Source organism: Dermochelys coriacea, chromosome 7 (assembly GCF_009764565.3).
Source record: "Dermochelys coriacea isolate rDerCor1 chromosome 7, rDerCor1.pri.v4, whole genome shotgun sequence".
NCBI lineage: Eukaryota > Metazoa > Chordata > Testudines > Dermochelyidae > Dermochelys > Dermochelys coriacea.
Genome location: NC_050074.1, coordinates 99,146,070 through 99,160,119, shown reverse-complemented (window position 1 = coordinate 99,160,119; position 14,050 = coordinate 99,146,070). Strand labels below are relative to the sequence as shown.

The window sequence follows — 14,050 nt, the reverse complement described above, 5'->3', positions numbered from 1 at the left end:
AGATGGGCTTATATTAGGGGCCTAACAGTGTTAAGGAGATGAGAATACCATACTGAACCTATTTATATAATAGGACAACAATCAGCGATGCTTCATATCAGATTAGTGGCATCCATCCTAGAGATGGATTAAAGGCTGATGATTTAGTTTTAGTTCTGACTGGTATTTTTGCAAAATATGAGAATATTAGTGATATGATGGTGAGTATTAAAAGCATTACATGGAAAAAAGGGAAATCAGAATGCCTGTAAAATTGAGAGAATAAAGGAATATGCAATATTCTTATTTTTTTAAGAAGGATTCAAGTCCTTCTGCTCTTAAATTAAATGCTGTGTTTGTTTGGAAACCAGCTGTTATGGCTGAGTTGGGAATAACCCCACTCATCTACATACAGCAGTGAGCAGCTATGCTATGGATGTCTGCATCAGAATCTCCTGTTTTGCTTATTCTTAATTTTTAAGCACTAACAGTGTGCTTGGCTTTGTATAAAGAAGACTGTCTCTGGCTCTAGGAACTTCAAAGCTCAAAGTGGCCTCTGCTCTATTGCTAAATGCCTGCCTACTCTGAATCTTAGCTCCTGCTTAGGTATGGCCAGTCCCTGGGAGTGAAACTAAGCTGAGGGCTTGCTCCGCCTGTTTTACTCAGCACAGGTGAGCAGCATCACGCAATCAGGAGCTTATAAACAGGACTGATGCCCACTCTAGGAGTAACAAACATTCTGAATGAGAGATTGCTGGGGGGGAGGGTTAAGGATAGAGGGAGATGGAGAGAGGGTTTGCCTCCGATTAGGAGTAACAGAACCTGCCTTATCCCTGGTTAATATTTTCATCTGGCCTTTGGTCTTATGTTTGCATTGTTTGTTGGCCACCAAGGTGGCTAGAGTGGTTTAATCCTCCCCTGCTTTCTGACACAAAGCACAGAACCTCCTCACAGGATTTTTTGCTGTCTTTGATAAAGATTTGCAGCATGTATTGCAACCTGGTCGCAGTATGACTTCGCTCTCCTGGCTTCTCTCCCTTTCTGAGGTCTCTTCATAGCATTCAATACAACACAAACCTTTGCTTTTTAAAAATTTTCCCCCATAAAAGGCAGGAAACGAAGAGATTAAGATCCATGCAAAAGGCTTACTTCTGTTTTCATGAGTGTAATCATCAGGAAGGGTCTTTTGTAACATGACCATGTGATGCCACATAGTGAAGTTATATTGCAGACATGTATAGAGCATATATATGCACTTGTTCTATTTATAGGCCATGTGTACCTGCTAAGTCAGTGTGCTACTGGTTGCAAACTCAAAACAACAGTGACACACTCCTGAACAGCCATTGGCTCAGTGAGTGACCCATCCTTCTGTTTCACTGATTAAACTGAGAGGGGAAAAAACCAGGAGCAAAATCTGCAGCAGAGCTACAGAAAGTAAAGAATAGGCAATTGGTTTTGTATCTGCCACTGAGATACATGGAACATGGCACTGCTTGGGGGAAAAAACTGGTAAAATCCAACTAAAATATAATTGCCTGAGCTTTAGTTCAATATACCATTCATAGCTGTTAACTGAAAAGCCCTTCAGAATGAAGGACCTTGGCAGAGGCAGCTGTTCTAGTACCCCAGCATTTGCACATTGCTGGGTGGGGTCCCCAAAGCAGCAGCAAAATTAGAATTTCAGGCAGGACACCTGCACCACATTCTAACTGTCTAATAATCACAACAGAGATCTTAGAGACATTAAGGCCAACTAATGAATGCAGGTGTAACTAATGACTTACTGTGGTAGAACAAAAAGAAAAGGAGTACTTGTGGCACCTTAGAGACTAACAAATTTATTTGAGCATAAGCTTTCGTGAGCTACAGCTCACTTCATCGGATGCATTTGGTGGAAAAACAATGAAGTGAGCTGTAGCTCACGAAAGCTTATGATCAAATAAATTTGTTAGTCTCTAAGGTGCCACAAGTACTACTTTTCTTTTTGCGAATACAGACTAACACGGCTGCTACTCTGAAACCTGTGGTAGAACAGTGTGACATCTAAAATATGGCTTAGACCTAACACTGGCTGTATTACCTGTGCCAGTCTTAATCCTACCTAGATAGTCTGCACTAGGAAAAAGGAGAAGGGTGAGGTAGGCTAATGATACAGGAAGGGGTAACTGTGAGAAATGGCTGAACCCCTTAATTTGTGTGAGAATCATAGAATATCAGGGTTGGAAGGGACCTCAGGAGGTCATCTAGTCCAACCCCCTGCTCAGATTTATGTTAGAATTAATGCCAGTAAATGTGGACAAACCCAACTCTGTGTGCACCGCATGAAGAACTTCTTCCTTCCGACCCTTACAAATCAAGTTGATCCTGGCTAGCCAGTAAATACTATCTGAGCAGTTTGGTTTGCAGCATTGTGTCTGAGAGGTACCAAAGTTGTGTGTGCCATCTGCAGAATGTGCTGTGTACTAGTTGCTTGACATGGGAGGGAGGATTGAAAAGCATTAGTAAGAAGCCATTTCCCCTTCTCCCTGTTCTCCCTTTACCTTTTCTGCTTGAGGCACTTTTCCCACTTTGTGCTTTTGCTCCTGGATGTTAATTAGTCCAAACACAAGAAATTATATTTTTAAAGTAACTAAACTACTGAATAGCTCCTTTTTCAGGAACCAAATGGGCCAAGTTACTAGAATGGAATTTGACAGTGCTGAGAGTTGGGCAGGTGAAGTAGATGAGTACTGGATCTGCAAACCTACAGCCTCAGTAGTGTCACTATCTATAAAATGATTTTTAACGAGAAAAAATTAGTAAGCATTAGATGTTTATTTGCATCTTTGCCCTTTGTCAAAGACACAGAATCATAAGAGACCTTGTGTAAATATTTTGTAAATTGAAATAAAGCTAAAACATCATGTAATGAATAAGCATGAGGAAAAAACAAACACAAAATTTTTTCTCAAGCAGAGTTCTGGATCCCGTAAATAGAGAAGTGCCAGAGACTCTATGAAGTCGATTAGGGACTGTGCTACTGAGATTACATGGAAAGCACCCAGATATTACAGTGTTTGGGTTTACAATGTTGAGTGGCAGTATAAAACTTAGATACCTTTATTTCTCATATGCTATTTGAGATGTCTACTCCTGGCTCTGCACTGTCAATGATGCCAATGTTCATCCCCTACTTGTTTCAACAAATCATCTTCATGCTGCCCTCGTTCATAGGAAAAGTTCTCCCATAACATCCACAAAGCTATATCATTATCTTTCTTCAAATCCCTCCTTTTAACCATTCTCTGCTATGGTACCTACAAAGAATCTGACAACAGTTAAGCAACTAGTGTGCTGAGATAACTCCTGGTATTCTCGTTGCTTTTTTGTGGTCCTTCATCTGTCTGACTATATGCACCTGTTCTTTGTTTTAGACTGTAAGCTCCGTGAGGCAGGGACCATCTTCTTGTTCTGTGTTTGTAAGTGCCTAGCACAGTGGGGTCCTGATCCAGGACTGGGGCTGCTAGCTGCTACCACATAACTGGGTAAGTTATGGCATTTCTGTGTCTGTTTGTAATCTAATAACTTTGGAACACTACATCCGATCACTTCCAAATTTCTGGGAAGGTTCTAGGTATTAATGGACAAAATTTTATTGATTTTGGTGAAAAACAGGAAAGCCAAATTGAGAGGAAAACCCAGGCCTCCAGATTGTAGATGGCTCTTAGATATGTGGGAACAAATGGAGATGGTTATGGTTAACAAGCATTACCCATATTATATGCACTGGCTTTAAAAGACCTAATATTGTATCTGGAGCAATTTATTATCTTTTTCCCCAGGCCTAGAGAGTAGAGACTTACCAGTATATACCATCTTGGAGGAATAAAATACATTCTGCATGCGTTGCTGGATGCTGCAAGTGCTCATGTAGGAGAAGTGCATCCTGGGAGCATTCTCTTAATAGTCTGGATGTACTACAAACACAATTGTGTTAACCTGCCTAAATTAGGTTTGTACTACCCCTAAAGATCAGCATACTTAATTTCTGGATGAGTGACCAAAACACCAGAATGGAGAATATAATTGCATTTTTTTTATCGTGGGTGCAAATTACAAATACTTTTATGTGGATTACTGACTGGCATATTAAATGGATCTAAAAATATTACTGAGCATGTCTTTAGAATATCCATGACCATAATGGCTGATATAAAATAGATTTGTTATGTTTTGGCTGTCATACCCAACTGTAAAAATATCTAGTCCATGAATATGTAAATAAGGAATGTGACCACTACATGCCCTCCTTACAATACTCGATTTATTTTTCTTGAACAATAAATCTAGAAATGATTGCAAATTTCCAGATATCTTAAAAATACACATTTATTACTCCACAAATGCAATGGCTTCTCTGCAGTACTTGCAAAAACACAAATATATTGCCAGAACTTAAATTTTCTTGTATAATATGGTGGTGTTTTCATGCAATAAAAATTACAGAATTGTATTATCATAAAATACAAAGATATACTTACTATCTGATTTGCACTCAAATAACTAAAAAAAAAAAAAAAAATAAGAAGCCTGCAAGGCATCAGTATTTCAGCACTGTTCTAAGTCAAGTTTATGCTGTTATGCTGTTATAGACATTTCTACTGTTTTTTAAAAATAGTTATTACTTTTACTCTTTTGGGCAAGGAATAGACCAATAAATAGTTAGCAAAACAAATTAACCCTTACGGGACAGTTCATGCATGCCGTTGTCATGCAAAATTCCCAGGAAAGTCAGATGGAGTTCATTGGAAGATTTTTAAAGTATTTTCAGAAATTTCCAAGGCAACAGACTGAGAAAAGAGGACATTACTTATTTTACAGCAATGAATTGATGATGATTCTATTATAAATGGCATACAGATAGTACAATGGATTGTGGAAAACCACAAAGATTGTATAGATGTATCATGAAGAATAATTAATACACAGAGCATTTGAATATCTCATGCAGATTCAATTGAGTTTTGTGGTTCTGGTAGGACAGCTAGAGATGGCAACCAGAGTTAGTTATCTGCTCTGGAAATAATTGCAAATGATAGTTGTAGTCCATGAATACAATGGTAGTTTTGCTTGTGGACCAAGTGCAGCAGCAGGATCTAAAATAAGAGATACAGCAAAAAGAGAAATGGTGCAGAGAGATTCACACCAAAAATATATTATTAATTGGAACCAGCCCATTCACAAATAAAATAGTCCTACAATAACTTAATGTAATTCGCTACATAAAATGCAATGAGCATTGCACATGTTTAGTCTTGTTTTTGCCACTGGTACAATCAGACATAAGTGGCACATGATTCATATTTTTTTTCAAATAAAGTTCCCATGCCACTACTGTCAAGAGCATTTCTGGCAGGAGGATTTACTATTCACCTACTGCCCATCATACCATTATTTACTCCCAAAATTCCCACTGTGTTTTTGAGGGATGTAAGAAATTGGAATTGGGCTGCAACCTTACACAGTCACAAGTGTTCTTGATTACCTTACGCTAAAGGGCCTTGCATGTAAACATAAAAGCCAGGCTAAAACATGTGATCTCCATTTTCCAGAACTCCAGGGGGGTCTAAGAATTGCTTCTACTAACGATTAGAATTGTTTAAATGATCAAATACTAAAATCTTTACCTAGGGCAAGCCCTATGGAATGTGAAAAGCACTTCTTGAATTACATTAGAAAATTGATTTGTTTAGCTAGGAATATAAATAATATAAACAACATCAGAAAAGAATGATTCCTTTCCTCAGTCAAATATTAGTGTTGATGAACTCGGCACTCAAGGTAAATATTTGTTTAATGTTCTTGGCTGCAAGGATAGAAGAACTAGAAAGCTAGGGACTCTGATCTTACCCCACTTAGTCCTGCTCACCGAGGACCTTAGTCATAAATAAGGGATCTAAGTACAGACTACAAAATACATTAATTCATGTATAGCAGAAAGACTATGCATTAAACTCTTGATTCCTAAAGAGGTCTAACTGTATGTGTCTGTGTAAAAGACTGTGTACCAGGAACATGGTATTGATGAAATAGGTGAACAAAGAAAAAAATCCTATTGCCCTCAAAAGTTTTATACATATCAAATGAAGTTTTACACAGGGCATTATTTGAAATAGTCAAAAAGGGCCCAATCAGATGTCCACTGAAGTCAATAGGAGGATGACCAAGGACTTTAAAGGGCATTGGATCAGGCCCAATTTGTCCAAAAGATTATACAGTTTTAATCAAAGAATCCTAAAAGGAACATAGAAATCAGGACAATGCCACCCAGTCAAGTAAACAGACAGCATTAAAATGATCACAATATCATTATTTTAGATTCTACCACACCCCCAAACAACACAAACCCTATAGACAGCAAAGAGAAGGAGAACTGGTAAAATATGCTGGAGTGCATAGTCCAGAATCCTTTCACATATTTTTTTCTAAAGCAAAATATACATTTTATGTTGAGAACATACAAACATAAATGGTATAAAATATTCAGTGGTGTTACACCAGGGATGAATTTGGCCCATCATATTACACCTCATTTTTTTGTTTAACAATAAAACAAATATGTATCCATGTCTTACAATTTGTCTTCTTTTTACAGTTACTATATGCATGTAATCTCTTCTCTAGGGACTATGTGTAACTAGGCATCAGTAAAAGTATTTCCCAGATGGGTATTAGTGAGGTACATTTGCATGCGTTATTTAAGACAGAAAATGAGTACTAAAATTATATTGTACTCAGGATGACTCAAATACTTAGGACAATAATTCTAAAAGTCCCTCTTTGTCATGTCATTTGCTTCTCGGAGATCAAGATTTAGAAATGCATTTAATCAAGGCAGAAATAGTGTGTGCACAAGCGTTTTCCAGATCTTGTTTCCTTAGGAAACAATATGTTGCACTTTAACAGGGCCTTCTGGGCGACCAGAATTTGGCCCCTAATGACCTAGAAGCAGTGTCCTCATTGGAGCTTTGTTGTTTAGTGCTTGGTACTACTAAAGACATTTCTGCTTGGTTTATACGGGAAAGATAAGTGACAAAAAGTGGAAGTAATGAGAAATAAACAAAGCCTGAACTGAAAAAGTCAGTTCATTCCTATACATTGTTACTTCAGCTTCAGAAACCACTTACTCCATGTGCTAAATACAGCAGTGAATGGGTTCTATTATTTTGCTATTACAGTATATTTTAATCGAGCTGCAGAGAGCTCCTTTGAACAGAGGGAGTTTCTGATATTAACTTGTTAGGAGTGCATCCATGCCTGTCAAACATTGCTCATTTCATTCCCATCGCTACCTATGTTCCTCACTATTTTGGTGTGCCATCATTTTATTGGTGAAAATTATTTACATGAGAAATAAAGAATAATGAAACTGACATGATAGATCCATCTATACGACAGACTGAGGCTCACAACATTTAAGTTTTCTGCATTAATAATTTTTTGCCCCCTTCACTTTGCATCTTTGCCGCACATTGCAAGCTATATTTGAGGCTTGGCATATTGAGGTATGTTTGCACCTACTTCTTAGAGCTTTTTTTATTAGATTCTTTTTATCAAACACAAGAAAGAGACATGATATTCAGTGCTCTGACATTGGACTGTGGAATAAGAGTAAATAGCTGTTATTTTGGAAGGTGCCTATGGCACTTATTATTAATTGTGATTCTTTTAAAAAGGTAATTTCCCTGCCATGGGGCAATGGGCTGGTTGGGAATCTGCAACAGAAAGGGGAAGAGAGAGAGAGCAAAGCAAGATATGTCTTGGATCAAGACAAAAATGTGAGGCTTTAGATCCATTACCTTTACAGAAATAAAAGGAGGAAGGTGGAACATGATAACAAAATGCATGAGTAGGAGGGCAACATGTTGCTAGAAAAATGTTCACTGAAATCTTTCAAAGTATAGGGCCCAGATTATACATTCTATTCAAACATGCTTTAATATGCCTTTGGAGGGAACAGCAAAGGAGAATGGCTGTGTGAATTCTTTTGCTGATTTGGTAATCAGCTGGAATGTTACTGCAGGGCAGAAGGAAAAGGAAAAAAATCTTCCTTTTAAAGTTTGTTTGTGACTCAGAGCTGGGGAGGTAAATATTCTCCTGTAGCTGGTAAGGAAGGGGCAAAAGGGAGGGGAGTATTTATTTTAGATCTGTTTTACTCAAATAAGCCAACCCTTACTTCAACCTATCATTAGAGCAGGGATAGTTTATAGTAATATCTAGGAACATTAACATAGCTGGATGGTATTTATTCTCTGAAAAGAGTGGCTCCCCATGTTACGACCTATTCAAGCTCTCACAGCTCTGATTATACATGAATGATAGGATGTGGATGGCCATGGTCTAGCAAGAACCATGGTCTTCTACAGTTTAATTACTAACAGGACATACCATTTACCTGGCTGTGTCCTAAAACTAACTGTGCAACTGGTATAAAAGCTTTGGTGTCTTCCCCCCCCCCACAAGTTGTGCCTGCACACTTGACTATTTTTATTAAAATTTGGTTCTGCACAATTTTCACCACTTACTAGTTTCCACATAAAACTGTGGAAAGGTAAGCATGTCTTGTTTTACATAAAAATTGTTTTACACTGGTTATTCCTTTTGTTTCATTCATGGATACTCAAAACTATACATCAACACAGCAGAAATTGCCTTGAAAGCGTTTGCATTTGTTAAAAACATTCTCTATCCATTATGCTTCAGGAACATACAGTAAGGATGCAAACATGGCAAATTTCTTAAGGTCTGATAACAGATTTTTCTAGCTTTTGTGTGGATATAATTATAATGAGATATATGCACAGCACAGTAATTGAATGGTGTAGTAGAACTGATGGCTTGATTTCAGTAATAGTAACTTAAAGACACTATACAGTAGAATAAGCCACTAAGCCTAACATAGAAAAGGCTTCTGAAACAAACAGGCAATATTCACAGCTGGAGCAAAGTCAAGAGATCTCCACTCCTAATGAAAAGTTAAGACAGGTACCAGCAGATTATGTACAGTATTTTAATTTACACTTATAATAAAGTAAACAGATGGATAAAACTGACACCACCTGTCTTCTATTATTGAGCAGCATTTTATGGCTACTCACTGGATACGTTTCCAGTAAAACCTAAATCCAATAGAATTTATGCCCTATTAATTCAATGTGATGAAAAAATAGAATAATTTCTGATTCATTGGCTTGTAATGTGCACAGCTCCTTGTAGCTAAGGACAGCCATTCAAGGAGATTAAATATTTTAGACTAGATCCTTTGGTGCAGTGCAACCACTTTGTGCCACTCCACTAACAGATTCTTTTTGTAAAGCCAGTATATCCAGCCCCTCTGGGATTGGCCCAGTGCAAGGAGAAGCATCCAGTTGCATTAAGTTGACAGAGAGGCTCTTACATGTAGATTGCAGCCAGAGGAAAGAGGGTGTGACTTAGGTGCTCTTAAACTGCATGCTCCTCAGCTATTTAGTCCCTTGAGGCTGTTAGCACCTGTCATTAATTAGAGCAGCCTGAGGGCTTCTCCAATTTACACAAGGGGCCAATCCTGTAAACAGCAATCTTAGTTCTGGGGGAGTGCAAAGGTGAGCTTTACATCATCTTCTCAATCTTTCCCAAACACACACTTGTGCTACGTGCGCCTTGCTCATATGCAAGGATCTGACCTGTTCACTTACCATGTTCAAACGTGCTTGAGTCAGCAATCTGCCATTAAAAAAGAGCAAAGAAAGAAACTGAACTATTTTCTCCAAAGTGTTGCATAGCAAGTATTTTTCCTCATAGTAGGTAATCCAGTGTTCAGAACTGGCCATCATTTAAATCCATGAATTCAGTTCTTTAAGAACTATCTACCTCTGCTACAGTTTTACAATATTGATTTTGTGACTTTTTTTAATTACAGTACGCAGTGTACAGTATATATTCATCAGTGCAACCTGAGAATGATTGATTTATTCAAGAAGCGTGTAGGTTTTTCGGCCCCTTGCCTTGAAACTGTAGTCCTAGCTGCTGCCTGTAGAAGAACATACTGAGCTACACATATTTAAATTGGAATTCTCAGATTCAGCTTCTGTCTCGGCTTCATCTGTAGTTTCAGGAGGAGAAACAGATTCATTCATTTGATTTTGACTCCTCTTCAACCTGTGCAGAACATACGAGTAACATGTTACATGCTTTCTCTATACTTAAAATTTTTGTAGAAACAATGATTGAAAAAACTGAAACGTAAAATGAGTCCTAAGGTGCCCCTACCATCCACATGTACTAACTTATCACCAGGGTTCTCAGCTTAGGGGTCATAGTCAGGCATCAGGGGGGTCACAACCACCTTGTAGTTCTTGGAAAGCTAAAGGGGCCCTGGATAGATTCTTCCTAAATGGGAGGGAAATCCCAGTTTTGGAAAAGTTTGACAACCAATGTCTTAGCCATTGCAGTGAATTCTCTCTTATGTGCTAGGTATCAAATGTAACACATGAAACACACACCTGAGTGTTTCTTCCATATTTGAGATCCGCCCAACCCATATCCTAACATTTTCATAAATTTTTGTATAAGCTCCTGTGTTTTAAAGTCTTTTTGACTATCAGGTACCATAACCCAAATAGCTGCATATGTATGCTTATATTTTAAACACAATGGCATATTAAGTGCTGTACATGCCCTAAGGGGATATCTAGTAACCTACTGTGATGAACTTACTAAGAAGCATGGTTTGTTTAGAGGGGGATTCCTTATTTATTTCCTAGCTTGGGAAGAATTGCCTCCTATCATATTGTTTTAATTTAATAGCAAAAATGTCATAAATATCTTCAAGCAACAGGGGAAAGCAGATATTTTGATTGCAGTGCTTTCATTCACCCACTGTAGAGCATGGAGGGCATTTTACTATATTTCTTTCATTTGCCATATCATCATCAAAAATACAGTGGATGGGTGGGTATTATGGGTGTATTCAAGACTCAAAATCATAATTATTTTAAAATCCACATGATTCTGTAACATATTTGATTTAACTACAGAGTTTAATAATCATTGAGGCTTTTGGAGTTGTTTTTCAGTTCCATATTTTAGTTAAGCTTAAAAAAAATAGGGCCTGGGTCTGCTCCATTGAAATCAATAATGCAGAACTGGGCCATTGCTTTGATTCTCATATTTATGGCTACCAACAATCGATTTTTGTGAATCCCAATTCTGCTAAGTAAAAAGAAGCCCCCTTTCCTTCTGAAAACATACACCTCACTCACTTCTCTCTGTTAAAAATGACAAAGTCTTGCTGGATTGCTTCGAGGCATTCCTGGAGATAGTCATTTTCCTGTTTTTTGAAAAAAGAAAAACATCACGTGCATGAGAAGTCAATACAGAAAATGACAGACTGTATATGTGACTATTGCTGGGTCTATATTCAGATGCACATGAATACAATCTAATCAGGTAGTATGACTTTCAGCCTAAATTGATGATGGAAAAAGAACACCTTCATTTCTTTCACATTTTTAAATCACTGTGTTCTGTTTTCAGTTCTGGTGCAATAATTTCCCTACAGCACAGATAACATGTTAATACACACAATCCTTTACTACATGAATAATCAGTTTATAAATGGTGAAATTCACCCTGGTGCAAAGAGCAAGCATAAGGCCTATATACTACTCATTCACTTAAATCCTCAAAACAGGTCTTATGCAGGATTTAAGTGGTATATAGACCTTTAATTAGTCCTATTTAACTAGTGCTGAAGGAGGAAATGATCTACTGCTGTTAATAGACTCAGCCCGCAAGTCAGGGAGAAATCTAACAGATACTTCCTGCTGTTTATAAGATAACTGGTATTCTTAAAAAAACTGTGTTTTTATTTTTATTTTGCGGATAATTTTAATGCTCATGTAACTGAGATGCAAGGAGCACTGTCCTGAGTTCAGAAATAAGTGCTTGGGTGTTATGAATGCTTCCTCACATGGATCTACCCATACACATCAGTTATAGCCTGCAACACCCCTTACAAATACTAGACTTTCTCTAAGATGAAGCTACGTACTATGCCAAATGATGTAATTGTTATTTTATGGGGACATGTCCATAATGGAGAAGATTGAGACTCCTGTATTCATTTTACTAGTGACCTGAGTCTAGCCTGCACCCTGGCTCCCATGATGATAAACATTTATATAACCTAGTTTCTAAAAGAATGGGTGTTTCCTAAATATTTCTTTTCATTGGCTGCAACAGTTTTCTTGTTAGTAAGAAAAAAATCATAGCACAATCTCATTGGTTATTAGTGGGAATTCATGGGAGACACATAGGATCTGCTTTTTTTACTTGATTGTTTCCAAAGCCTCCTGCTACCTCTCAAAGGAAGGGCACTGTAAGGCCTACCAAGGGTCATCATGAACACTCAGGAGGGATCTACATGAAAAGAGTGTTTCCCATGCACTCCTGGGAATATCCTAAATCAGGATTGCACAGGATATCCTAGTGTTTTGGTTAGTAGTGTTGCAAAACTCAGTTGAGAATAGCTCCTGAGAACTGAACATGCAGTATTTGAAACAAGCTGTGAGAAGCCAGCCTGGTAATACTGCAGAATTTTATTATTCTTTCAAGTGGAGGACTCAAAGCTTTGAATCATTAATATTCGTGTCATCAATATTTCTAACTTGCCACACATCTCATTTTACTAATAATTTGGTTCTCCTTTCACTAACATGAGAGTCAATTAGTAGTAAATCTATAGAATTCAAAGGAGTTACACAGGTGTAAACCAGTGTGACAGAAGACTCAGGATCTAACTTTTTAAATGATACTGCATCTGATCTGAAAAATCTTTCTTCCCTATCTACATAGTGGATCTCCTGACGTTTATAGTTTCTTGATCAATGTGCATGGATCCCCCATTCATGTCACTTTAGGGGTAACAGAAAAATATGGAAGAGATTGGCCATGAAGATGGGAGAGGAGAATTTAGCTCTCGGGCAGAGTCAGTCTGACTGTCCACTTGGCTGAACATTTTTATTACAATACGTATGAATGAAAATCCACCATGCAAAGTAACTGCTTTTATAACAACCAGATTTCAACACATTAGCTTTTTGTCCTCTGTACTGTTTGAGCTATTCAAGGACGGACTTACTGACTGTGAGCTGTCCTTGCTGTTGTCCCTGGACTTGTTTTTTGCAAGTCTTTTCTTCTTTTTATGCAAGGGTCTTGACTCCAGGATCATTTCTTCTAGCTCAAAGGTGGGATCGCAGTGCAGACGGCCTTTCTGTTAGAATGGTACAAAGGTACTGACTGAAAGCTTAGTTCTGTGATTTCTGAGAATATGTTTTAGCTAATACATTTAGGAGTTATTTCAGCCATAGAAATCCTTTGTCTTATTAAGTAAACAGTGATCATTGTTCAATAAGGGGAAACTGATTAAGTCATCACTTTTGCTTACATTAGGAACAAAGCCTGGCTCCACCTTCTTCTCACAGACATCATCCCAGATGACATTTGATAAGTAAGCTGAAGTTTGAATGTCAGTGAGGCTGGAAAATCGATGCTCAGGGTTCACTGTCAATAGCTGAAATGACAAGCACTGCAGTAAGACATGGTCTGGCCTGAGAAAGAACAGGCATACAGAATCATTTTGCTTTAATCATGCTTTTATAATTAACTAAGCGAGAAAAGACCCTTTGTGGGAAATGACATATAACTTACTATCTGCACACACACACACACACACACACACACACAAAACAACAAAAACCCCCACCTACGTTAAAAGAAAAATTATTAAGGTTGCAAACTCAAGCGCTCAAATGTTAGGAAATACCATAATTAATGATGCCTGGGTTAGTTGATGGGAAAATTCCTCATTTGGGGCCAGAAGGAGGAAACATTTGATTACTAGTCCTGATCTCTTGTTGCCTGGTAAGATCAGGAAGTGTTGTGTAGGTAACATGCTCAGCCTATGCCTGGAAAGAAATGCCGCACATTATTCAGCAATTCTTCAGACAGCTGATTAAGGGCTAGTCTACACTGGCAACATTAAAGCGCT

At 37.9% G+C, this 14,050-nt stretch overlaps 1 protein-coding gene across 1 annotated transcript in view; it reads right to left on the bottom strand.

Moving 5' to 3' along the window:
* Positions 1-4,264: 4,264 nt before the first annotated feature.
* Positions 4,265-14,050, bottom strand: part of STK32C (serine/threonine kinase 32C) — a 255,814-nt gene continuing 246,028 nt past the window's right edge. Inside the window, exons 9-12 of the mRNA XM_038411624.2 lie at positions 13,448-13,573; positions 13,142-13,273; positions 11,262-11,329; positions 4,265-10,158 (exon numbers count right to left, since the gene is read on the bottom strand). Coding sequence (XP_038267552.1) covers positions 10,020-10,158; positions 11,262-11,329; positions 13,142-13,273; positions 13,448-13,573 — 465 coding nt within the window. The 3' untranslated portion in view covers positions 4,265-10,019. The remainder of the gene's footprint in view (positions 10,159-11,261; positions 11,330-13,141; positions 13,274-13,447; positions 13,574-14,050) is intronic.